Source organism: Paramisgurnus dabryanus, chromosome 10 (assembly GCF_030506205.2).
Source record: "Paramisgurnus dabryanus chromosome 10, PD_genome_1.1, whole genome shotgun sequence".
NCBI classification, from domain to species: Eukaryota; Metazoa; Chordata; class Actinopteri; order Cypriniformes; family Cobitidae; genus Paramisgurnus; species Paramisgurnus dabryanus.
The window spans coordinates 30,281,925-30,306,282 of record NC_133346.1 but is presented as its reverse complement, the minus strand read 5'-3'; the positions used below and the strand labels follow the sequence as shown (position 1 = coordinate 30,306,282).

Sequence of the window (24,358 nt, the reverse complement as noted above, 5' to 3'; positions counted from 1 at the left end):
GTCCTGTTTACTCCGCGATTGAAGCCTATTGGTTAACGTCTGTAAAAATTACAGACCTATGGCGTTCGAGCTCACGAAACGGGCGGGACTATGCTCTATCATAGTCCGGAAAAGAGCGCCATGAACTCACTTGCATTCGACTGAAGCGCGTAGCCGAATGAAGCTCGCTGCGTAGGCGTTTGTAGCATGGCCAGCTACGCAATGCTCGTTCCTGTTATTTCAGGGAACCTGGATTACGTGAGTAACCTAAGCGTTCCCTTTCAATACGGTTCACTTTGCATTGCGTCAGTTGCTGACACTATGGGGGAACTTAATCCCATCATGCCGTGCATACACAACGGACTGAAGTGCCTTACCGGAGACACTGCATGTGGCCCTAAATCCGGCATAATCACAGCTTTAAAGCAAAAGTGTAAGCACCATATAAAATGTTAACGCGCATACGGTGGGGTTTTAAACGCACCGGGAAGCACATAACATAGCACAAGATGGTGAGATCACGGAGCGTGCTGCGGGTGTGCGAGATTTAATTAAGTTCAGAGTCACGTTGGTGCGCTCGCTGAGTGCACCGAGGTGTACACATAAAACGCGTGAGCATGCATGATTAAGCCGAGGGAACCTGCGCTAGTAGGGCAGGGACGTCTAAGCTGTAAAATCTGACAAACGTAGACGGCGAAGACCAGCCGGCCGTGTTGCAGATATCAAGAATAGATACCCCTGTTGACAGAGCCCATGATGAAGCCAACCTCGCCAGAGTGGGCTCTAACATCATAGGACATAGCTCATTGAGGGAGGCATGAGCCAGTGCGATGGCTTCAACGATCCATCTAAATAGCCACTGTTAGTAACCGGCATACTTAGAGCCGATTCACACCGGATGCGTGGCGTGAACGTCTCTGCTGCGTGGCGTGTCCGTTTTTATTTAGGCTCCCATGTTAGCAGGTTTGACCATGCACACTGCCTGCATGACACGCACGTCTCAGCCGCGCCGAAAACGCGTGCATGCTAGGAATAGGACCAACGCCTATTTTTCACGCCACACGCAAGTGTCTTGGAAGCGTCTCCAGACAAAATAGAACCCAAAAAGTGGTTTATATGTCAGTTTGACATAAATGCAGACATGTAAAAACTATTGAATCTGTCAACAGGCTACAGAACGAAAGTCATTGTGTAATCAAATCAGTGTATGTATGTTTAACATGAAGTAGCCTATTGCAGGTAGTTCATTTCCATACGTCGAACAAGGGCGATCCAAAGCACGTGACGTTTTTGTAGTTGAAACCGGACACTTTCAGGTCAGTTTATCAATGGGAAACATACATGTATACAGAATAGGCTAGCAGCCACAGCGGCGCGTCAAAAAACGCTTCTGGTAAGCAAGGGCATAGAAAATGCCACGCAGCTGCCATGCGAAAGACACGCAACAGACACGCCACACAGCCGGTGTGAATCGGCCCTTAATGAGGGATCTGCAAAGCTCACGAACGGCCGATCTGACTATAATATGCGGCAGAACGGTTTGTGAAGTGTGGGATTATACAGATACCACAATAGTGTTAACCCAATGGTGAGCCCTCGAGCGCATCAAGGATGCAAATAGGTAATATTATAGTGCAAAGGTCGGTGAGCTTCCCAAGCGCGCCTTAAATGTGTACTGACAATAACGAACACTTAAGTACACCGTGAATGCATATAGATGAATCAGAGTGTTTTAGTGCACAGGCCGGCAAGATTCTCGAGCGCGCCGTTATGTGTCCTGATAATAAATTGTGCGCACTCCAAGCGCACCTTTAGTGTATACCGAAATCTTGTAGCGTGCATAGGTGAACTTCTCTAATCGCACGGTGGACGCATATAATTAAAAAAACATATCATGCATACAGGTGAGCTCATGGGCGCACCTTTTATTGCAACAATCCCCAGTAGCGCGCAAGGCAGGGATGTCGTAGCTGTAAAATTGACAACGTCGACGGTGAGGACCAGCTGGCCATGTCACAAATGTCAAAAATGAAACACCTCTAAGACTATGCCTGAGGTAAAGCTAATCCATACATGGAGTAGGTTTAACCACGATTGAGGATTATTTGTTAGGGGAGGTGATAACTTCAACGATCCATAGATAACCTGTGTTGACAGGTGCGCTACTGAGTGATCTGTGAAGCAGCCAAACAGCTGATCGTCTGATGTATGTCAGACGTATCTGCATTCAGGACCTTGGACAGTTCCAGAGCGTTGCTCCTTCGGCACCGTCTGCATCTGAGAAATGACAGGCTTGTGATTTAAATAGAATGGCCGGCCGTAAAAGCATGGTTTGCTGTTATCGCCGCCACATAGATAGTAGCGTAGGAGGCGAGAGCCGCCGTGCAACAAGCTTCTGTAGTGAGGAGAAAAGTGTTCTACACCACAATTCGTGGGGTTTAGACTTTTCCGCCGAACACCAGACAGGGACAGATCAGACTTTGCATAAGGAGGCCTCGTGAAAGGGGTATATAGGGGAAATGGTAGCTGCTCGTGTCATCGTGTCATAAAGGCATGTTGGTCGTGTTTCTAGGATGCAGTCTCCACACGCCCGTCGTAAGGGGGAATATGTCTGCACCGTGGTGGTTTAAGCACGAGATGCGTATCACTCTGATTGAGCATAGCTTATTAAAGGCGATGCAATGAGCTTATAAAGGAGATGACTCGTCAGCTTGTACAGGGGGCGAGATCTCAGCCTGGCTCGTGAGTAATGAAACCACCGTAGTTTGCTCAACCACATTAATCACGGAAAACACGGTCGAGAGTGCTGTAGTGCTAAAATCACCTCCCTAAATGGACTGCATGTACAGTATGAGGTGATTGATATGAGATATTCCACTCGCCGAAGGCTTATTGCCGGCGCAAGGGATGTCCAACCCACAGCAGATGCTGGGCGAGCTCGTATCGATAGCACTTCATGCAGCCGTGTGTAACTTAAAGCATAAGCGTCCCGGCCGTCAGCTCGGGGCGGGACCTTTGCTTAGTCAAACTGAAGTGGTTTTATGAACAGAATGTTCAGCTTTCTTGGGACTCGTTAGGGGGGTATGTGAGCACGCCTTAAACGAGATGCCACGCGTCTGACTGTGAGCGCGCTCTGGTGTTAAGCTCGCTTTCCAAGCGTCATAAAACGAAACTCATTGTGGCGGGTAGCAAACTCACTTGGAGGTTGATATTACCCTTAATTTCTCCGAATATTGGAGCGGAGGTGTGAGCGTCTTCGGATCCACTAATATAAACCAGCTATCTGACCGAAAAACGTCATAAACCACTTGGCTGTAAGCCTTTTGGGTGACCGTTCGGAGAGGGCGCGATTCAAAACGCTTGGAGCCATGAAAAGGTCTGAGGCTGCCATCTCTCTAGGAAGAGAAAATAACAGCCGTAAGACCGTGCTCGCTTGCACTGTCAGTACCGTAGCATCTGAATATTGTTTAGAATCCAGCCCGGTGTCCACTATGCAGCAAACAGAACGCAGAACATACCTGCTTTACAACAATATGCTTTACATTGACCAACTCTTATTTATTAGGGTGAAGAACATGATGAGGACACTTATGGCACACATTTTATGGCATAAAAGTGATGGCCCTTATCCTTCTCATTTTGTAGGATTTTGCACAACCTGCCCCAGAAACTCAGGCCTCTACCTCAATGGGTTTCAGAAGACATGTGAACAACGTAAAACCCTTTAGATGAATAGAAAGACATGCCATTATTTGATTTGGGTTAACCTGCAGAAAACTGATAATGATTATGTTTGTGGTGAAATTATTAGGGATGTCCCGATCAGGTTTTTTTGCTCTCGAGTCCGAGTCATTTGATTTTGAGTATCTGCCGATACCGAGTCCCGATCCGGTACTTCTATAATACATTAAAAAAAGAATAAAGAAGAGCGAAAAAACAGATCCAGGATGCTCCTTATGTCATGCCGCACACGTTGCTGTTTCTGTGTGGAGTCAAAAGGGTCTAGCTCTGTGCCAGCGCATAACTATAGATGTGTTAAAAAATAATAATGAGAACATAGTATATATTTTCAGGGGTTAAATTGGGGTTTGTTTTGTGAGGATGCTCTGTTAGGAGTGAAGGTTCGAGGGGTAACATGTTTTATCCTGATGACAGCAAAGCCACTGGTGTGTTTTGGACCTCTGACAGGATTTTATAACTTTCAGCTTTAAAGCTGTGCCACAGGTTGACCCAAACTTTAAAACCTGAACTTTAAATTATGCAAATCTATGAGTCTATCACCCTATATGCATTTGTTGCACATGTCATTATTCACAATTGATCAAATTTTGAAGGAAGTTATAAGACTCAACCTCCTTGACTAATTCTAGGCATAAGATAGGCTACCCAAAAAGACTCAATTAACAAGAAAAACAACATACTGATTCAGCAATAGGGTATGTCTTATAAAATCACTATAGTTAGGTCGAAATTGATTTGTATAATCAAAATAAATTATTTTATTAAACTATATAGTAAGTTGTATCCAGTTATCTAGTTAACATATTGTAATAAGATGATTGACATAGCTATACATACTTTAATACTTTGTTTCTAGACTTCTATTAAGTTTTTTCGACGTGTGCACCATTCTTACCCCTCTCTCTATCTCTCATCTCTACAATGTGTAATGTGATCCTCCTGCGCGAATGCGCGTTCTTGAGGTTCTGAGTGAGACACGGAGCTGCGTACTGATGTAGATTAACTGAGCACATAGTGACAAAAACGATCGACGCGTCGTTTAAATGAGCGGGAAAAAGGAAAAAACACGTTTTTTTCGTGAATGCACCGCATGCACGAGTGTTTGAAGCCTATGAATGAAAACACGTCTTTATTCGCGTCAGTTCACAGGCACCAGCGCAGCGCGTACACTGGCGCAGAGCAGAGCGAGACCTTTAGTCTGTTAGCCCCGGACGGCCCTGGCCCAATTTAAACCCTGCATATGTATCCGAGTCCTGATCGGAAGGTAACGTCCGATTCCGATCGAGTCTGAAACCACGTGATAGGGGCCGATTTCCGATCATGTAATCGGATCGGGACATCCATAGAAATTATATTTCAGGTGGAAAATTACTCTGTCAGGGCCTTGAACTGGACTGCACACTAAAGGAGCTGGACTGTGAGCTTGAGGTGACTCCAAATTAAAAAAAATAAAACTGGAGATCAAACAGCTGGAAACCCATATCTCAGTATGTGAACTTTATTTAACCATGCAACACTTTAGTGTGAACACAATATGAATATTTATTAATGCAACTTTTCTTGCTCTTTCACCCTCCCTCCCACAGCCACATGACAACTAAAACAGTTTAAAACCCATGCAGTTTCAATGTGCTTTATTTCAGTGAAATATTTAAAGGTAATTGCATCTCTGACAGCTGCGCCAGCTGGGTGGTTAAGTGTGATGGAGTCAATTTCATCAGAGAGATGTTGGTTTTCTGGTGGTAATCGCTCCTTTCTGGTTGTGGCTATATTATGCAAAATGGCACATGCAGCTACAATTTCTGATGCTCGTTCTGGTGACACTCTTAAGTGCCGAAGACAGTTGAAGCATGCCTTAAGGATGCCAAAGATCATCTCGATCTTGACCCTGGTTTTACTGAGGGCCACACTGAAGTGTTTTTGTGGCATTGTCTGAGGGTCAGGATAAGGGGTTAGCAAAAACCTCTGGCATGCATAACCCCTGTGTCCTACCAACAGGCCATCAAAAATCCCTGTCAGGCATAGGACATAAAATGGGGAAAATTGTGTAGGATTTGCTGTCACAATTTTAATAAAAATATTACATGTTTTGTACTACAGTATAGTAAATGTAACTTACCTTCTTCAAAGTGCTGACACATCACAGACTCACAGAAAATTCATAAGTCATGCACTGAGCCAGGCCATTTGGCATTCAAGCTAGTGATCATGAATTCATTATATGCAGATCATTTTCATGTGTTACTGTTATTATTCATTTAAAGATTCATCTCATTGAAATTAAAAAATCATCTCACATGTACAGTATTGTTCAAAATAATAGCAGTACAATGTGACTAACCAGAATAATCAAGGTTTTTAGTATATTTTTTATTGCTACGTGGCAAACAAGTTACCAGTAGGTTCAGTAGATTCTCAGAAAACAAACAAGACCCAGCATTCATGATATGCACGCTTTTAAGGCTGTGCAATTGGGCAATTAGTTGAAAGGGGTGTGTTAAAAAAATAGCAGTGTCTACCTTTGACTGTACAAACTCAAAACTATTTTGTACAAACATTTTTTTTCCTGGGATTTAGCAATCCTGTGAATCACTAAACTAATATTTAGTTGTATGACCACAGTTGTTTAAAACTGCTTGACATCTGTGTGGCATGGAGTCAACCAACTTGTGGCACCTCTCAGCTGTTATTCCACTCCATGATTCTTTAACAACATTCCACAATTCATTCACATTTCTTGGTTTTGCTTCAGAAACAGCATTTTTGATTTCACCCCACAAGTTCTCAATTGGATTAAGGTCTGGAGATTGGGCTGGCCACTCCATAACATTAATTTTGTTGGTTTGGAACCAAGACTTTGCCCGTTTACTAGTGTGTTTTGGGTCATTGTCTTGTTGAAACAACCATTTCAAGGGCATGTCCTCTTCAGCATAGGGCAACATGACCTCTTTAAGTATTTTAACATATGCAAACTGATCCATGATCCCTGGTATGCGATAAATAGGCCCAACACCATAGTAGGAGAAACATGCCCATATCATGCTCCATGCTTCACTGTCTTCACTGTGTACTGTGGCTTGAATTCAGAGTTTGGGGGTCGTCTCACAAACTGCCTGTGGCCCTTGGACCCAAAAAGAAAAATTTTACTCTCATCAGTCCACAAAATGTTCCTCCATTTCTCTTTAGGCCAGTTGATGTGTTCTTTGGCAAATTGTAACCTCTTCTGCACATGCCTTTTTTTTAACAGAGGGACTTTGCGGGGGATTCTTGAAAATAGATTAGCTTCAAACAGACGTCTTCTAACTGTCACAGTACTTACAGGTAAATCCAGACTGTCTTTGATCATCCTGGAGGTGATCATTGGCTGAGCCTTTGCCATTCTGGTTATTCTTCTATCCATTTTGATGGTTGTCTTCCATTTTCTTCCACGTCTCTCTGGTTTTGCTCTCCATTTTAAGGCATTGGAGATCATTTTAGCTGAACAGCCTATCATTTTTTGCACCTCTTTATAGGTTTTCCCCTCTCCAATCAACTTTTTAATCAAAGTACGCTGTTCTTCTGAACAATGTCTTGAACGACCCATTTTCCTCAGCTTTCAAATGCATGTTCAACAAGTGTTGGCTTCATCCTTAAATAGGGGCCACCTGATTCACACCTGTTTCTTCACAAAATTGATGACCTCAGTGATTGAATGCCACACTGCTCTTTTTTTGAACACACCCCTTTCAACTAATTCCACTAATTGCCCAATTGCACAGCCTTAAGAGCGTGCATATCATGAATGCTGGGTCTCATTTGTTTTCTGAGAATCTACTGAACCTACTGGTAACTTGTTTGCCACGTAGCAATAAAAAATATACTAAAAACCTTGATTATTCTGGTTAGTCACATTGTACTGCTATTATTTTGAACAATACTGTAGGCCTACCTGAACATTAAGGCTGTGAAAGATTTGTTCTATTTACATAATCTGCCTCATGTTTTCCTAGAGCTGTGGATATTGCAACATGTGTGCAGTCTATTGCTCCTATAACTCTTTCATAAATACAATAATAATAATCAAGATTTAAAATCATTAACATGTACCTCATTGTATAATATATTTAGGTACCCAAAGTGAAATATGCCTTTTTTAAGTGAATGTAGACTGTTACATTTGTTAATAATCTTACCGGATATTTTATAAAAGCCCTCTTTTAAGGACATGGTCGGGAAATGTCCGGGGAACACTATGAAGCTGTTAATGTAGCCCTACAATGCAAGGACCACCTAGCGAATGGTTCGACAAACCGTGTTTTCCCATACAAGTATACCACTTGCAAAAAAGCACAATGCAATACACATCATTTGTGGTACAGTAAGGGCACGACTTCAATGTGATACATTTCTTATGTGAGGCTCTAGAAGTTTGCAAAGATAAGAGATTCCTTCTGTGGAAAATCTAGATATTTCATACAAATAACTGGGCAAGGGAATTTTGTCTGTCCCTAAAAACTCACTCTACGAAGTGCTCTTCAAACTGCAGTCTCAGATCTCAAATCAAGAACATAACCTGCCTCGTGGCACGTTACCCGCGCAGCGTAAGACACCATGGCGACGAACACCGTTTAAGCAGTGCTACTTTCATGGTACCTAAAACCTAGGGTTGGCGCAAACTAATCTTAAACTTACCTGGCTATCCACTTAAACCGGCTTCATGGTATAGTACACAGCTCTGTGTGTGTATGTGGGGGTATATGGTTTACAGGGACATGAATTGTGTAAAATAGTGTATAAACAGTATAGTGCATAGTATAGTGTTCTTCCTGTGTTCCCATAAACTTAACGGTTTAAAAAACTAAACGGTACTTTTTCTTAAATTAAAGACAACAGGTTTTTGTGACAGTTGAGGTTATAATAGAATATACAGTTTGTACAGAATATAAACCATTACGTCTATGGAATGTCCCCACAAAACATGAAAACCTGTGTGTGTACCTGGTAGTAATCACGTTGGTGTGTGTGTGTACCTGGTAGTAATCACGTTGTGGGGACTAATTGTCCCAACAAAGATAGGAATACCAGTAAATTTGTGAAAGTTTATAAATAAAACAGAATGATGTTTATTGAAAATCTAAGGTATTAGAGAGTTTTCTGTGATGGTTGAGGTTAGGGTTTTGGAATGTCCCCACAAAACATGGAAACCAGAATGTGTGTGTGTGTGTATGTGTGTTGGTCTATGTGGTTTACGAGGACATGAATAGTGTATAATGACATGTTTATTATGCTATTAAGGTGGTTTACGGGGACACAGACAGTGTCCCCATAAACAGAAAAGCTAAAAAAACATACTAAATGGTAGTTTTTCATAGATTAAAGACTGGCAACAGTTTTTTGTGACATTGGGGTTAGGGATTGGGGTAGGTTAGGGGAATAGAATATAACAGTTTGGACAGTATAAAATGCATTGGGTCTTTGGAGATGTCCCCGTAAACCACATACACCAACATGTGTGTGTGTGTGTGTGTGTGTGTGTGTGTGTGTGTGTATGTATGCGTGTGTGTTGTGTTCAGTTTATTCACAGAACTGAACTTCTTTCATGAGCTTCATAAAGAGAAAGAGTCTCTCTGGAGAAACAGACATAAACACAATGAACAGGTGAGAGAATTTGTTTTATTTTTAAAAGAAGTGAAAGAACAACAAAACAACCATTAATCGTCACAGTAATTTCTTTATAGAGAGAGTTTTTTATATTTCAGCTGTATTAACTCTTTCCCCACCATTGACGAGTTATCTTGCCAATTAAGATTAATAATTTACCTAAATAAAGTGTTCCTGATTAATTTTAATGTTAATCTGTAATACCGCGATTATCCACTAGATGGGGAACTTACCCAATTTATAAAAAACTGGAGCAAAAAAAATTATTTACTAATTTTCTTATTCAGAATCTGATTTCTAACAAAATTACTCTACAAAAATGCAATTATCAGCTTTTTGCAAAAAAAAATTGCTAAAGAAAAATATCCCTATATAAGAGTTTATAAGCAGAGAAAAATTATACATGAAACGTTTTCTTTTCCCATTCTGTTTGTTTAAATCATTAATTTTGATTTAGTTGATTTTGAGTTGTATTGTTTTTGTGTTTTTGTTTGATTGATAGAGAATCTGCTGAATTCAGCGGTGTGTCTATGGAGAGTGATCATTCAATGGATTATCCACCTAAATTCAGTTCAGGAGACTCTGGTACAGATGTGAAGTGAGGACAAATACACAACACATATCTATGGGTTAACTGTTGTGTATTACATGTGTGAATTTATTTAAATGTAAATATATAATATATTATTAAATTCCAGTAACACAACAGATGAATCAAAGTCCTTCAAAGGGAAGCAGATGGATTCAGTTTTTCAGGTAGGATTGTTTGTGTGTTTGTGTAAGAGGTGAAAATGAATCCATATAAACTGCTGCAGTAACACAAACATCATGGACAGTGCAGTGCTGTATGTGTGAAGACACAGCGCTCTTCTTTTGAAGCTTTTTCACACTGTAAAGAGTGACAAAAGTAAGAGCCAATAGTGTACAAGTGTGAGCTGTAACGAAGCGTTGATGTACTTACTGTAATAAATTTACTACTGGTGTATTTATGTAATATAAAGAAATTTTCCCTGAACAAATGAGTGAACGAATCTGAACGAGTCTTTTTGGTGAATAAATTAAAAAGAAACAAATCACTGAGATGAATGAAATTTCTCTCCTTTACATCTTACATTGAGTACTGTCACTCTTCTGTACTGCTTTAAACACACATTAGTTCAGTTCTGAAGAAGCCCAGTCGTGACCCAGCTGATTTAAGACATTTTTTATTTATTTCATGTCTTTCTTGTCAAAAGTTCTGAAGAAGAAATATGCGTTCCTCTTTAAACACTTCTGTTGTTGTGTGTAATCAGAGGTTTAAGTGAACTATTACTATATCTAGACTAACTATGTCTATAATACAATGCGTTATTTCTTGATAAAAAACACATACTGTAATCTAAAGATCTACATTAAACAATACTGAGATAAAGACTTGAATAAAACTCTGTTTGAACAATTATTTCAGGATCTTGAAGACATATTTCATGCATTCAGATCCATTTCTCTTCATTTACACAACAGAACTTACATCTCTGTGTGTGAAAAAACACAAATCCAGACTAAAGGAGAAAATCCAGAGAGTAAATGAAGGAATATCAAGTCAAGGAAACTCAATAGTTGTGAATGAGATCTACACAGAGCTGTACATCACAGAGGGAGGGAGTGAAGAACTCAATAATGAACATGAGGTGAGACAGATTGAGACAACATCCAGAAGATCAGAGACACAAGAAACACCAATCAAATGTAATGACATCTTTAAAGCTTTACCTGGACAAGACAAACACATCAGAACTGTGCTGGCTAAAGGAGTTGCTGGAATTGGAAAAACCGTCTCTGTACAGAAGTTCATTCTGGACTGGAGTGAAAGAAAAGCAAATCAGGATCTTCACTTCATATTTCCACTTCCATTCAGAGAACTGAATCTGATGAAGAACACAAATATCAGTCTGATGGATCTTCTTCATCGGTTCTTCATAGATACAAAAGAACTGAAATCAAGAGACTTTGATGTCTGTAAAGTTGTGTTTATCTTTGATGGTCTGGATGAGTGTCGACTTCCTCTGGATTTCTCAAACAATCAGAGTTTGTTTAATGTAAGAGAAGAAGCTTCAGTGGATGTGCTGTTGACAAACCTCATCAAGGGGAATCTCCTTCCTTCTGCTCTTATCTGGATAACATCACGACCAGCGGCAGCCCATCAGATTCCTCCTGACTGTGTCCACCAGATCACAGATGTACGAGGATTCAATGATCCTCAGAAGGACGAGTATTTCATCAAGAGAATAAATGATGAGAGTTTGTCCAACAGAATCATCAGACACATCAAATCATCCAGGAGTTTGTACATCATGTGTCACATCCCAGTCTTCTGTTGGATTACAGCCACTGTTCTAGAGAGAATGTTGAGTGAATCAGAGAGTCAAGCAGAGATCCCCAAGACTCTCACTCAAATGTTTACACACTTCCTGATCTTTCAGACCACACTGAAGAGTATGAAGTATGATGGGAAACGTGAGGTAGATCTTCAACAGGTTAGAAAGAGTCTTCTGTCACTGGGAAAACTGGCTTTACAACAGCTGGAGAAAGGGAATCTGATCTTCTATGAGGAGGATCTGAGAGAGTATGACATTGATGTCAGAGAAGCTTCAGTGTACTCAGGAGTTTGTACTCAGATCTTCAGAGAGGAGCTTGGACTGAACCTGGGGAAGGTCTACAGCTTTGTGCATCTGAGCATTCAGGAGTTTCTCGCTGCTTTATTTGTCTTTCTTTCATTTTCTCCAGAAACATCAGGATCAACTATGAGTGATTTACTGAAGAGTGAAGTGGACAAATCCTTACAGAGTGAGAACGGACACATGGACCTTTACCTCCGATTCCTTCTGGGTCTCTCACTGGAGTCCAATCAGATGATCTTACGAGATCTACTGACTCAGACAGGAAGAAGATCTGACACCAGACAGGAAATAGTTGAGTACATTAAGATGAAGATCAGAGAGAATCAATCTCCAGAGAAATCCATCAATCTGTTTCACTGTCTGAATGAACTGAATGATCAATCTCTAGTGAACGAGATACAAACATATCTGAACAGAGAAGATAACAGGTGTCTCTCTGGAGTCAAACTCTCTCCCTCTCAGTGGTCGGCTGTGGTGTTTGTGTTACTGAACTCAGATCAGACGCTGGATGAGTTTATACTGAGTAAATATGATTCATCAGATGAATGTCTTCAGAGGCTGCTGCCAGTGATCAAAGCATCCAGAAAAGCTGAGTGAGTCATTTAATCTTTAAATTAAATAATAGAGATGATATTATAAAGAGAGTTTGTATGTTAGATGATAAACAATGTGTTGTTGTTGTTATGTTGGTGATAGTTTGTGTAGTTTAATGTGTTTGTATATTTAGTGTTCAGGAGTGAAGACAGACTCAGATTCAGTCAGTTATGAATCAGTGTTGTTCCGTGTAAAAATAAAATAAACCCTTAGCTATGTTATTATTATTTTATATATTGAATCTTTATAAAAAACACCTGTCTGTGTGAGGGTTTGGCAGGACAGATTAACCCAAATGCAGACGATGTCGGGGGAAAACAGAAAACACTTTATTTATACAAAAAACAAAAACCCACGAGGGGGTACACAACATGAAAACATGGAACACTTAACTATTACTAGATAGCAAGACTTGACTGGAACATGAAACACAATACAGAACACAAGGAACCTGCACAGAACTAAAGATACACTGACATTAAATAGCAGAAACCAAATAAGATAACGAGCGGGAACAGGTGATGGGAGAAAACCAATGATTACTAATAAGCAGGAGAACGAGGGGGGCGGGGTCACAGGACAAGACACCGGAGGCACATGCCAAACACAAAAACAAGGCATGAACCTCCACACAAGGCCAGGGACTGCCAGAACTCTGCCACCATGACAAAATTCAAATATAACAAGACTTCAAGGCAGAGTCCTGACACTGTCAAGATGACTCACATTACCCAGATGAGGGTCTGCTATTAATTTTGGTTGTTATCTCAGAATTAATTATCTTTAAATGTCACAACGGGGCAATCAGAATCAAGCATTACAGAGCGTCATGTAATAAAGTGTGATGTATCAAGAATTATGATCACTGGCTTTATCAGTAGATATGAAATCTTAGGGGTGATTTCCCGAACAGGGATTAGTTTAAGCCAGGACTAGGCCTTTGTTTAAGGGGAAACCAGGCAAGTCTGCGTATTATTTCTCTACGAGCTCCCCCTAGTGTCTGGAAGTAAATGCTTTCAAACACACTGTCGTAAAAACGAACTTTTGTCCCTCCCCCCGCGCAACCCATATCAGCTTATTTCCAATCCAGTTATATCTGTCTAAGTTAGGTAAGTAATATTTCCTTTCCAACTGATTTTTTATTTTTATTTTGTTGTCATGCATAATAGTATTTTTAATAGTATTTTAACTACTGCGTTCGTGTTTTGTTTTTTATTGGGATAGTGGGCATGAGAATAATTAAATTATAAATATATAAATAAATATATATAGACAAGCAAAGGGAAAACGTCATTCGTCCAGATGAACTTATAGACCTTACTAATATAACTTTAGACAAATATTATCCTTCTACATCTATTTCTGTGCATCTTCCGGAAGTCGTATTTGTTGACAGCATACGCCATTCAGTTAAAAACATAAGACATGCAATCGTAGTTTCATTCTTACCTTAAAATGTAACTCTTGCTTTTCTGTAATAATAATAATAATAATCCTCTATGATGTATGCGGTCGACAAATATGACTTCCGGAAGATTCACCCGAAATCCTGGCCAGGACGCGTCAGAGAAGAATGCCACATATGGTCCACCTAATATATATATTAGGGTCTGAAGCTCTTTTTCTTTTCTTGGAATCTTCCGTCAAGGGTTTTCGCTGCTTCTTCCCCAGCTCTGCCATTTGCAACAATCGCTAGCTGTGTTTCGCTCGCCTGCCTCTGTGTTGTTTGCCGTAAAGTGATCCTGCTTCTCGCGATATCTGAGACTTTGCGAGACTGAAGGACACCGGGTCGGATACAGCGAACTTGCAAGTGGGGTATTCTTCCTACAGACGGTAGGGGCGGGCGAGAGAGTCTTCATTCGTCCGGTAATGAGTCATTTAACCATATACCGACTTACGAAGATGATTTATTAACATAAAAATGCTGCCTTGTGTCCCTTTAAAACATAACTTGTGTGCATTTTGAGGCAAAACAAAGGGCACTGATGTATTTAAATTATGTACATACACATACACATGTGTCAGTGCAAGTTGTTTTCAGTTTGGATAGCTCGTTCATTTATTTCAGTCTAATCCCTGTCCAGGAAACTGCCCCTTAATGATTCAAAATATAAAAATATAACATGGCCTGAAGTGCTTCATGTTACAGACAAAACACATCATGTTATAACATTTGTAACATGTTTGTGATGATGATGTCATCAGGTGTGTAGGGGAAAAAGTTATTTGGCCTGGATATTAACTTGAATATTTCAATCTCAAAATTTTTAACAAATTTTAGTTTTAGATGTCAAATAACAAAGTTTGAAGATAATGAGAGTCTGAAGAGAAACACGTGTAACGGTGTGGTTCCAAACATGAGAAGAGGCAGGATCTAAATGCAGATGGTGACTTTAATTAAACAAAATCTATAACATAAATCCATGGCATGGCATGACCAGACAATGAATCAGACATGGTTGTTACACATTACAAGCAACAATAACAACAATAAGAGACAAAGGAAACAAGAGGGCTTATAAAGGGGCAGTGGACCAATAGGAACATGACCCATATCACAAGGGAACCAATGACAACATGACATGAAACAAGATGAAAAACAGTGAAAACTTTCAAAGTAAAAGACATGAACATGACATAACAAAACAATAAGGTTACTCACTTCAGTTATCAGTTGCTGACGCTATGGGGGCAAACTCCCGTTTACTCCGCGATTGAAGCCTATTGGTTAACATCTGTAAAAATTACAGACCTATGGCGTTCAAGATTGCGAAAGGGGCGGGGCTACGCCCTTTATAGTCCGGGAGAGAGCACCATGAGCTCAATAGCATTCAACTGAAGCGCGTAGCCGAATGAAGCTCGCTGTGTAGGCGTTTGTAGCATGGCCAGCTACCCAATGCTCGTTCCAGTTATTTCAGGGAACCAGGGTTACATGAGTAACCTTATCGTTCCCTTTCAATACGGTTCACTTCGCATTGCGTCAGTTGCTGATTGTTTTTTCTAAGACAGTTAAATAAATTGACGTTTCCAGCTCTGTTCGGTCCAGTTTTTACAGAGCCACTGTGGAAAGCCTTCTCTCAGCATCTATTACCGTTTGGTTTGCTTCAGCATCAGCACTGGCGAAGGTCAGACTACAGCGTATTGTGCGCACAGCAGAGAGACTGACTGGACAGAGGCAGCTGTCACTTAATGACTTATATGAGGCCAGAGTTAGGAAAAGGGCAGCTAAAATTGTTGCTGATCAGTCCCATCCAGCAAGTGACATTTTTAAGCTGCTTCCTTCAGGAAGAAGGTACAGAGCAGTGAGGACAAGGACCTCACGCCATCTAAAGCCATTTCCCTTATGAATAGCTGATTTAGCACTGTTTTTAGTATCATTTGGACTATTTTATATTTAATTGATTGTCTTTGTCTTTGTGGCATGTTTTTGGTATATATGTTGTATGTTGAGTTGTGTGTTACTGATAGCCAAATCAAATTCCTGTGTATCTGCTGATACATTTGGCGAATAAAGTGATTCTGATTCTGAGAGGAAAAGGTGAGAGGATGTCCATATTGATAGCGCTTTCACGCAGCTGTTCGTGACTTTGATCGTAAAGCGGCCAGCGCGGGACGGAACTCTCGCTTTCAACCAAAACTGGAGCGGTCTCATGTACAGCATTCCCAACGGTATGAGTGGGGATGCTGCTGCCATAAGACCCAGAATTTTCTGAAATCGTTTGAGGGGGATACATGTGCCCGCTTTGAATGATGACGCCACGCGTTTGACCGTGAGCGCGCGTTCCAGTGTGAGCCATGCTCGCGTCTGTATAGAGTGAAGTGTCATGCCTAAGAACGCAATCCGCTGTGTAGGGGTGAGCAAACACTTTTGGAGGTTGATTTTGAAACCTAAATTCTCCAAATGCTTAAGTAGTACAGATCTGTGCTCGAGAATTTCCCTCTCTGACTGGGCTAGAATAAGTCAATCGTCGAGGTAATTCAGTATGCGGATGCGCTCTGTCTCAGAGGGGCGAGCGTAGCATCTGCACATTTGGTAAACGTGCGTGGTACCAGAGATAATCCGAAGGGCAGAACTTTGTATTGGTATGCTGTCTCGTCGAACGCGAATCTCAAAAGCGGCCTGTGACGAGGGGCTATCGGGATGTGAAAGTATGCGTCTTTCAGATCCATTGATATAAACCAGTCGCCCGGGCGAATTAGCGCTATGATTCGTTTGGCTGTGAGGATTTTGAATGGCCGTCTGGCGAGAGCGCAATTCAAAACGCGTAAATACAAAATCGAAGCTGAAGCCGCCATCTTTCTTCGGAACGAGAAATTAACGGCTTTAAAAGCCTGATTCGCTTTGCGCTGCCGGAACCGTTTCTATTGTGCCTTTTGACAATAAAGAACGCACCTCTTCCCTGAGGATCTGCTCGCGATCGTCTGGGACAGAGGTGAAGAGAACCCCGTGAAACCGGGGCGGTCTGCGAGCGAACTGTAGCGAATAACCATTTTGGATCACGTTTAGAATCCAGTCCGGCATGCCGGGAGTGGATTGCCAGGCGTGAAGTTTGACGGCGAGCGTCGACATGCTTATGGACGTTGAGCCGTGTGTGTGTGTGCATAGAGGAGGAAATTATGCTCTTTTTGTGAAAAGTTAAAAATTTGTTTTTTCGCTGTTGCAGCGAAGGGGTGTCTAGCGCCCGAAGGGACTGAAACACAAGAGACTTTTAAGGGCGGGCCGGCCGAGGCGGGACCAGAGCCTCTTTTCCTCCTCGGACTCTCTTCAGGGAGGCAGCGGTGGTGTTTGGTCCAGCTTAATCATAGGGCAGGGACCACAACGCCCTGGAACCCACAGCGCTAAACCTCTGTTTCGGCTCTTTGCTGCTGGGGTTGCGTGACATCGGTTTAGAGCGCTGAGCCGGTGGCGGTTTCTGGCGTAGAGGCAGCTCGTTTCGGCATGCAATGCGAAGTGAACCGTATTGAAAGGGAACCCTTACAAACATGTTTCTTTAATTCTGTCAGGTCAACGTGTTCATCTGACTGAACTGATCTGATGTTTCTCATCTTCATTCATATACAACTGATTCTCATTCTACATTAATTTACACTTTTTTTCTTTATATCTGACTGTGAGTGATAGTAAAAGTTGTAGTTTAACACACTGTTATCTTGTTATTTCTCTCCCAGTCTGATGAGCTGTAATCTGACAGAGAAAAGTTGTTCATCATTGAGTTCAGTTCTCATCTCAAACTCCTCAAGTCTGACAGAACTGATCCTGAGTTTCAATAAACTGCAGGATTCAGGAGTGAAGCTTCTCTCTGATGGACTGAAGAATACAAACTGTAAACTGAAGATATTACAGTAAGAAAATCTTTAAACCAATAATATTAAACGTGTGTGTTTGTATGATGTAAATTCTTATAAAAGTTGATGAGAATCATCTTCATATAATGTTGTTCATAATAGTGTAAGAGACTCAACAGTGACTGTCAGTCAATGACTGTCTGTTGGTGTCACATTAAACCAGACATGCCTTTGCAGATTACATTTAAAAGGCCCTTATAAAGAAGTTAAACTTATATAAGAACAGAAGTGTTACATACAAAGAGAATTTACAGTAATTCCATGAAATGTAGTTACATACTGAAAAAATTATGTAGTGAAGTCTTTAAGAATGTAGTTGGATCACAATAATAAAAGCTATACATTAATATCAGCTGACTTTACTCACATCTAGGGCTGTTTTCGACTAAGGATTTTCATATTCAAATCTGATTCGTTAGATTTTGCCATAGTCAACTGATAGTCTAACTGTTTTTTTTTTTTTTTTGATAGCGTTGCTAGACATAAAGCTCTACTGTGGCACAGGCCCCCAATTTTTTGTTGACTTTTTTGAAAGCCTGCTTTGTGCGAGAAGTGTGCAACACTTCTATACAATGTCATTTGCTTAACCCACTATTCTAGTGCAACAGTTACTGCGAAAGATACATATATACAAGTGTAATCTTCATCATACCTAACATTATTAACATGTTTGGAGGCATAAATGGCATAACATGTTTGGAAATAATGACAGCAGAGAAATATTTTCTACATTATACAATGATAGCAATGATTAATAACTTATTTTTACAAGAATATTTTAAGAAACCTTTTTTGAAACATTTTATGACTGCTATACTAAATAATCTCAGTCATAGTTACTGCTAACTGTTATGTAAGTTAGTGTTCAAAGAGTTAAATATTAGTAAACTATATATTAATTTCATATCTCAAAATACAGAACAGTATATCACATACATGTGTTGATTTTCTCAGCAACGATGCAATTCTATAGACTTGACAGAGGTTTTCCTGAGATTTTTCCTCTGTTTGAGACCTGACAGGGTGAGGATGTAGTTTGTCTTACCTCCTTTAAACTTATCATCTCTCCTTTCTTCTTCCCTTTCCCTGCTTTGCACAAAACATTTCTGATGTACATCTACAGAAGCCAATAATGATAAAGTCAAAATAAGATTAGCAATATTACTAAGAAACTTACTTTAGTTTCATATGCACTCGCGTGGCGTCACCTTTTGAATGCGGTTGTGCGCGTTGAGCGCGGCCATGGATACGTGCGTGCACGTGTCAATGCGACTGCTTTGTCGCTTTTACAAGCCTAAATTGGGTAATTACTTTGCATAAAGATACGTTATTGCCGCAATTGTCTTTGTAAAGGAATACACTAGTTAACTGCTAAAATTTAAACTTGAGATTTACACCAGGGCACAAAAGATTTACACTGGGGCACGTGCCCCAGTAAAAGGGGTCTAGCGACGCCCCTGTGTCACGGTGAAGGAATTTAAATACAGAACAAAGCAGTGTCTTGTAGCGATTCAGCAGGAGGAGGGGAATAAAGTTATTTGAAACACTATAAACCTCGGACCGAAATACTACGGGGATTCCCAAGGGAATCTTAGATTTTAGCTCAAAAGGGAATATTATGTATAACTAACTGTAATTAATTATACAAGTTTATCAGGTTTTACCTGGCGTAGCAGAATTAATAATAACAATTAATTAATATGTTCGTCCACCGAAGACATATATCCATAATCGTATATTAACGTCTAAGAAATGTTAATTTCATGGCCTTTAAAATTAACCTTCTCACTGATATACAGTGCTACTCGCAGCGTGTAGCTGGATCAAAAGGCAGAAATAGTGACTTTAATTTCGTGAGCATTGAACACAGAAACAATTCAATTGTGAAAATGCAAAACCGGTTTATTAACTACAAAACGAAGTACACACAACGACAAACTAAACATACACATATACAATAACGTAAAACATAGATGAGAAAGAAAATACTGAATAGCTAGAGAGAGAGAGTAAAAGATTGGCAATAGCACTATTGCTTAACATCTGCACAAACCATTGGAAAATCTCTAAGGATCGCCTTAATTTTCATAAGGGGTAAAGCTTAAACATCAGCGAGTAGAACAAGGTTAATACTTGCATTTGGCTCTTTGTGATGTAGTACGAAGTTTCTGGTGCGCGCGGGTGCGAGCAGAGAGAGAGAGAGAGAATCCAGGTGTGCTCGTAAGTCCGTTTGGTTGTTCCGTATGACGGATTGTTCCGCGTAAATTGTCCGAACTCGAAGTGCAAAGTGCAAGCCAGGAAATTACTGTCCCGAAGAGTAGGACAGGGCTCAGAGTAGGACAGGGCTCAGAGTAGGACAGGGCTCATGTTCTCTGTCAGATCGTTGTGGATGTCAGTGAGATCTCGTGCTGTGTGTTCCTGTCCGCTGTGTTCCTGCTCTCGTGTTCGTGTTTTGGATTTTGGATTTGGATTATCACAGACCGGAGTTATCTGTTTCCACGCTGGCCACCTCTACTGCCTGTGTCACCCGCTCAGCTGTCAGCATCTACCAATTTACTCTTTTTTGCAATAAACCTCTTAACTTGCATTTGCTTCCTCTCGTGTTTCATAACACGGAAACACCGGAACTTCCGGTAAGCGCCAAGAGGCAAATTAAGCCCTATTGGACACAGGTGTGAGCGGTAAACGTGGCGGTTGGGGATTGAATGAGGAGAAGAAGGAGAGGAGTATAAAGAGAGCTTCAGAAACTTAAACTGGGAGTAGAGTTGTGTTCGTTTGTTGTGTGCTTGCAAACCGATTCGGTGTGCAGAGTGGAGGTCTGGGCGAAGTCACGTCTGATAACGGCAGAGGTTGATATTCGCTGGGTGAAGAAGGAAAAAAGAAAATAAATCACTGGGCTGAGTATATTGATTTTCCTTGATGATTCTGAATGAGATGACATACATGCATCATTGATGTGTTTGAGTGGCAGTTTGAGGAACTTCTTACCGGAAGTATTATCGGGGGCGATCTCCAGCAGTGGATCACGTACGATGTGAAGAGGATTTAGTCAACTATAAGGAGAAGAAACAAGGAAAGAGTGTCCTCATTGATTGTGAGTACATGGGATATCGTACTGAATGCTATTGTGGAAAGTGCACTATTCAACATGTGTTGTGAGCCCTTAGTAAACAGGTCAGCGGCCCTATTACGGAGCAGAGTGGTGGGTGAGCCGGGAAGCATAAATACAAGGAGACGTAAGCAGCTGCGACAGCGACGTCCATCCTTTGGTCCTTCCATTCTTACAACGCCCAACAAGTCCCAGGACAAGTTCTAGGATATTGTGGTTTTGACCTTATTTTCACGTAGAGTGTGTGGAGTGCAGTGGGTGAGTCCTTGTCTTTGCTGTGAGTGTGTACACATGAAATATTGCAGTGTGATGCTGTGTTTATTTTGTCAGTAGCCATTCTAGACTGAACTAGTCGTGGGGAACAAGAGACCGTTGAGGCTGGTGAAGTACCTTTTTAATATATGCTGTTTCGCGACTCTTACATGAAGACCCAGGTGTAACGTCCCTAAGTGATCCTTTGGATTGTCTTGGCTCTGTGGAGGCGGTGGTGAACTTTATAGGTGAGCCAGACCGTTGTGAGTAGAAATCAAAAGTGTTCTATCTGCAAGGAGGAAGTTGTACTGCTGCAAAAGAGTTGTGTAGATTAATCTTACCTGTTGCGGAGCCTCTTCAAAGGTGCGCCCCTGTCTAGATCTCTGGAACTGTGAGTGGAAGAGAGGAGAGGGCAGTGTTCAGCTCCGCGTGACAGTATTAATCTCCCCCGACGTCCAGGAGGCCTCTGGGAAGGCCTGTGCCAAGACGTTGTACTACACAAGGTCTGTGAGTATATCTACCTATTGGTTGCAGTGTAGTTACCGTAAGTCCACCGCCCACGAGCAGTATTTGATGTTGAAATGCCTGTGGATAGATAAAATTGCTACAAGCTACAAGAGTGACCATAGAGACCCAGTTACCTGTGAAATACTTACCTATGTCCATTGCTACAAGCCACCAGAGTGACCAGTAAAGACCCAGTTACCTGTAAAGTATCATTCTGTGTTCACAGCGACGAGCCTTCAGTAGGAGAAAGTACGAGTCCAGTTACCTGTGAAGTACTTACCTTGTCCACTGCTACGAGTTACCTGAGTGAGAGAAAAGACCCAGTTACTGTAAAGTATCATTCTGTGTTCACAGCTACGAGCCTTCAGAAGGAGAAAGTACGAGTCCAGTTACCTGTGGAGTACTTACCTTGTCCACTGCTACGAGTTACCTGAGTGAGAGTAAAGACCCGAGTGACCAGTAAAGTCCCAGTTACCTGTAAAATATAATTCTGTGTTCAAAGCTACGAGCCTTCAGAAGGAGAAAGTACGAGTCCAGTTACCTGTGAAGTACTTACCTTGTCCACCGCTACAAGTTATCTAAGTGAGAGAACAGACCCAGTTACCCGTAAAGTATTATTCTGTGTTCACAGCTACGAGCCTTCAGAAGGAGAAAAAACGAGTCCAGTTACCTGCGAAGTACTTACCTTGTCCACCGCTATGAGTTTCCTAAGTGAGAGAAAAGTCCCAGTTACTTGTAAAGTGTATTCTGTGCCTACAGCTACGAAAGGTAAAGATCCGGTTACCTGTGAACTACTTACCCTTGTGCACTGCTGCTGGTTGTTGTACCAAAACGTACGTTGCCCAGGAAGGTGAAGTCTAAGGCGCCCTGTAGAAAGACAACAGAGGATTGAGTCTAGGATCAGACGGCTCTACGAAATTAAGTAACAGGTAGCCACTTTTACCGAATCCAACATTGATAGTATTTCTCTCTTTTAATTCTGCCTCCAGGAGAAGAGGAGGGCGCCACGGGTTCAAGAGATGAGACAAAGGAGCCTCGTCCCCCTGTCTTCCCCCCTCTTAGTAGTGCCTGGGTCCCTGGCACCTGGCCCTCTCTCTTCCCCCTCTGCTGGAGGACAGAAGAAGCTTCATTTTAACTTTTCCCTTTCCCCCTTCCCAAAAGTAATTTTAAGTAATTTAAATAAAGTTTCATTTTAATTATACTTACGCTCTGTGTGTCTGGTCATTGGGGTGGCTTTGGGACCTCCTCGAGGTGGAAACTAGAAAGGGGCATGACTTACAATATCTGTGGTCCGCTCCGACCTGTGACATAAACGATGAGATAAAAACGCGCAGGGATTTACCTTTCCATCTGAGGATGTGCGCTGGGAAAGAACTGCTCCTACCCCCACCTCTGACGCGTTGACCTCCACTATGAACTGACGTGAGCGATCAGGGGTAACGAGAATGGGAGCTGAAACGAAGCAGCTCTTGAGTTTGGCAAACGCAGCCTCAGCTGCATCTGACCACCTGAACGTAGTACTAGGGGAGGTCAAGGCAGTCAGAGGAGCGGCTAGTTGGCTGAAATTACAAATGAAACGCCGGTAAAAATTGCCGAACCCCAGAAATCTCTGCAGGGCCTCGCGAGAATCTGGGGATGGCCAATTCACCACAGCCTTAATCTTATCAGGATCCATGCGGACACCCTCAGTCGAAATTATGTGCCCTAGAAACAGACTGTGCATGAAAAACGCATGCATGAACTGATCTACCATGTCTCGCAACACGTCATTAACGAGTGCTTGGAAAACCGCAGGTTAGTTTGTTAGCCTGAAAGGCATGACACAGTACTCAAAATGGCCTCTAGGGGTGTTAAAAGCAGTTTTCCATTCATCCCCCTCCCTGATGCGGACCAAATGATAAGCATTACGTAAGTCCAATTTAGTCAAGACGGACGCTCCCTGCAACCTCTCCAAAGCTGAAGACATCAACGGTAAAGGATAAGTATTCTTTACCATTATGTTGTTCAGCCCTCAGTAGTCAATACAAGGTCGCAAGGATCCGTCCTTCTTTCCCGCTAAAAAGAACCCGCCCCCGCTGGAGGCGAGGAAGGACGAATGAACCCCGTTGCTAGAGAATCAGAAAGTATTTCTCCATGGCCTTCATCTCAGGAGCAGATAAAGAGTATAACTTGCCTTTAGGCAGAAAAGTACCAGATAATAACTCTATAGCACAGTCATAGGGACGGTGAGGAGGAAGAGAATCAGCCCGAGACTTACTAAACACCTCCTCCAGGTCGTGGTACTCCGCGGGCATGTAAGACAAATCCACTGCTTCTCCCTGAAATCCAGACGCAGAAACAGTTAGACAAGCAGACAAAAGACAGGACTTATGACACCCCTCACTCCAGCTGGTGACACAACCTAAACGCCAGTCCACTTTGGGGTTGTGTTTATGGAGCCAGGTTTGTCCAAGAACGATGGGGGAGAGTGGAGAGTCCGTAACTTAAAAAGAGATGTCCTCAGTATGGTTGCCCAACGTGATAAGAGACA

At 41.7% G+C, this 24,358-nt stretch overlaps 1 protein-coding gene and 1 long non-coding RNA gene across 4 annotated transcripts in view; both read left to right on the top strand.

Annotated features, from left to right (window-relative positions):
- LOC135718230 (uncharacterized) overlaps positions 1-10,820 on the top strand; it is a 35,268-nt gene extending 24,448 nt beyond the window's left edge. The window contains exons 2-5 of the long non-coding RNA XR_012337804.1: positions 9,273-9,357; positions 9,863-9,958; positions 10,059-10,116; positions 10,808-10,820. This is a non-coding gene — a long non-coding RNA (uncharacterized lncRNA). The remainder of the gene's footprint in view (positions 1-9,272; positions 9,358-9,862; positions 9,959-10,058; positions 10,117-10,807) is intronic.
- A 3-nt stretch (positions 10,821-10,823) lies between these two features.
- LOC135753702 (NLR family CARD domain-containing protein 3-like) overlaps positions 10,824-24,358 on the top strand; it is a 76,416-nt gene continuing 62,881 nt past the window's right edge. For 2 of the 3 annotated variants that reach the window (XM_073816088.1, XM_073816089.1), the window contains exons 1-2: positions 10,824-12,613; positions 17,784-17,957. In XM_073816088.1, coding sequence (XP_073672189.1) covers positions 10,827-12,613; positions 17,784-17,957 — 1,961 coding nt within the window. In that variant the 5' untranslated portion in view covers positions 10,824-10,826. The remainder of the gene's footprint in view (positions 12,614-17,783; positions 17,958-24,358) is intronic. The other variant, XM_073816090.1, reaches the window with a different exon arrangement.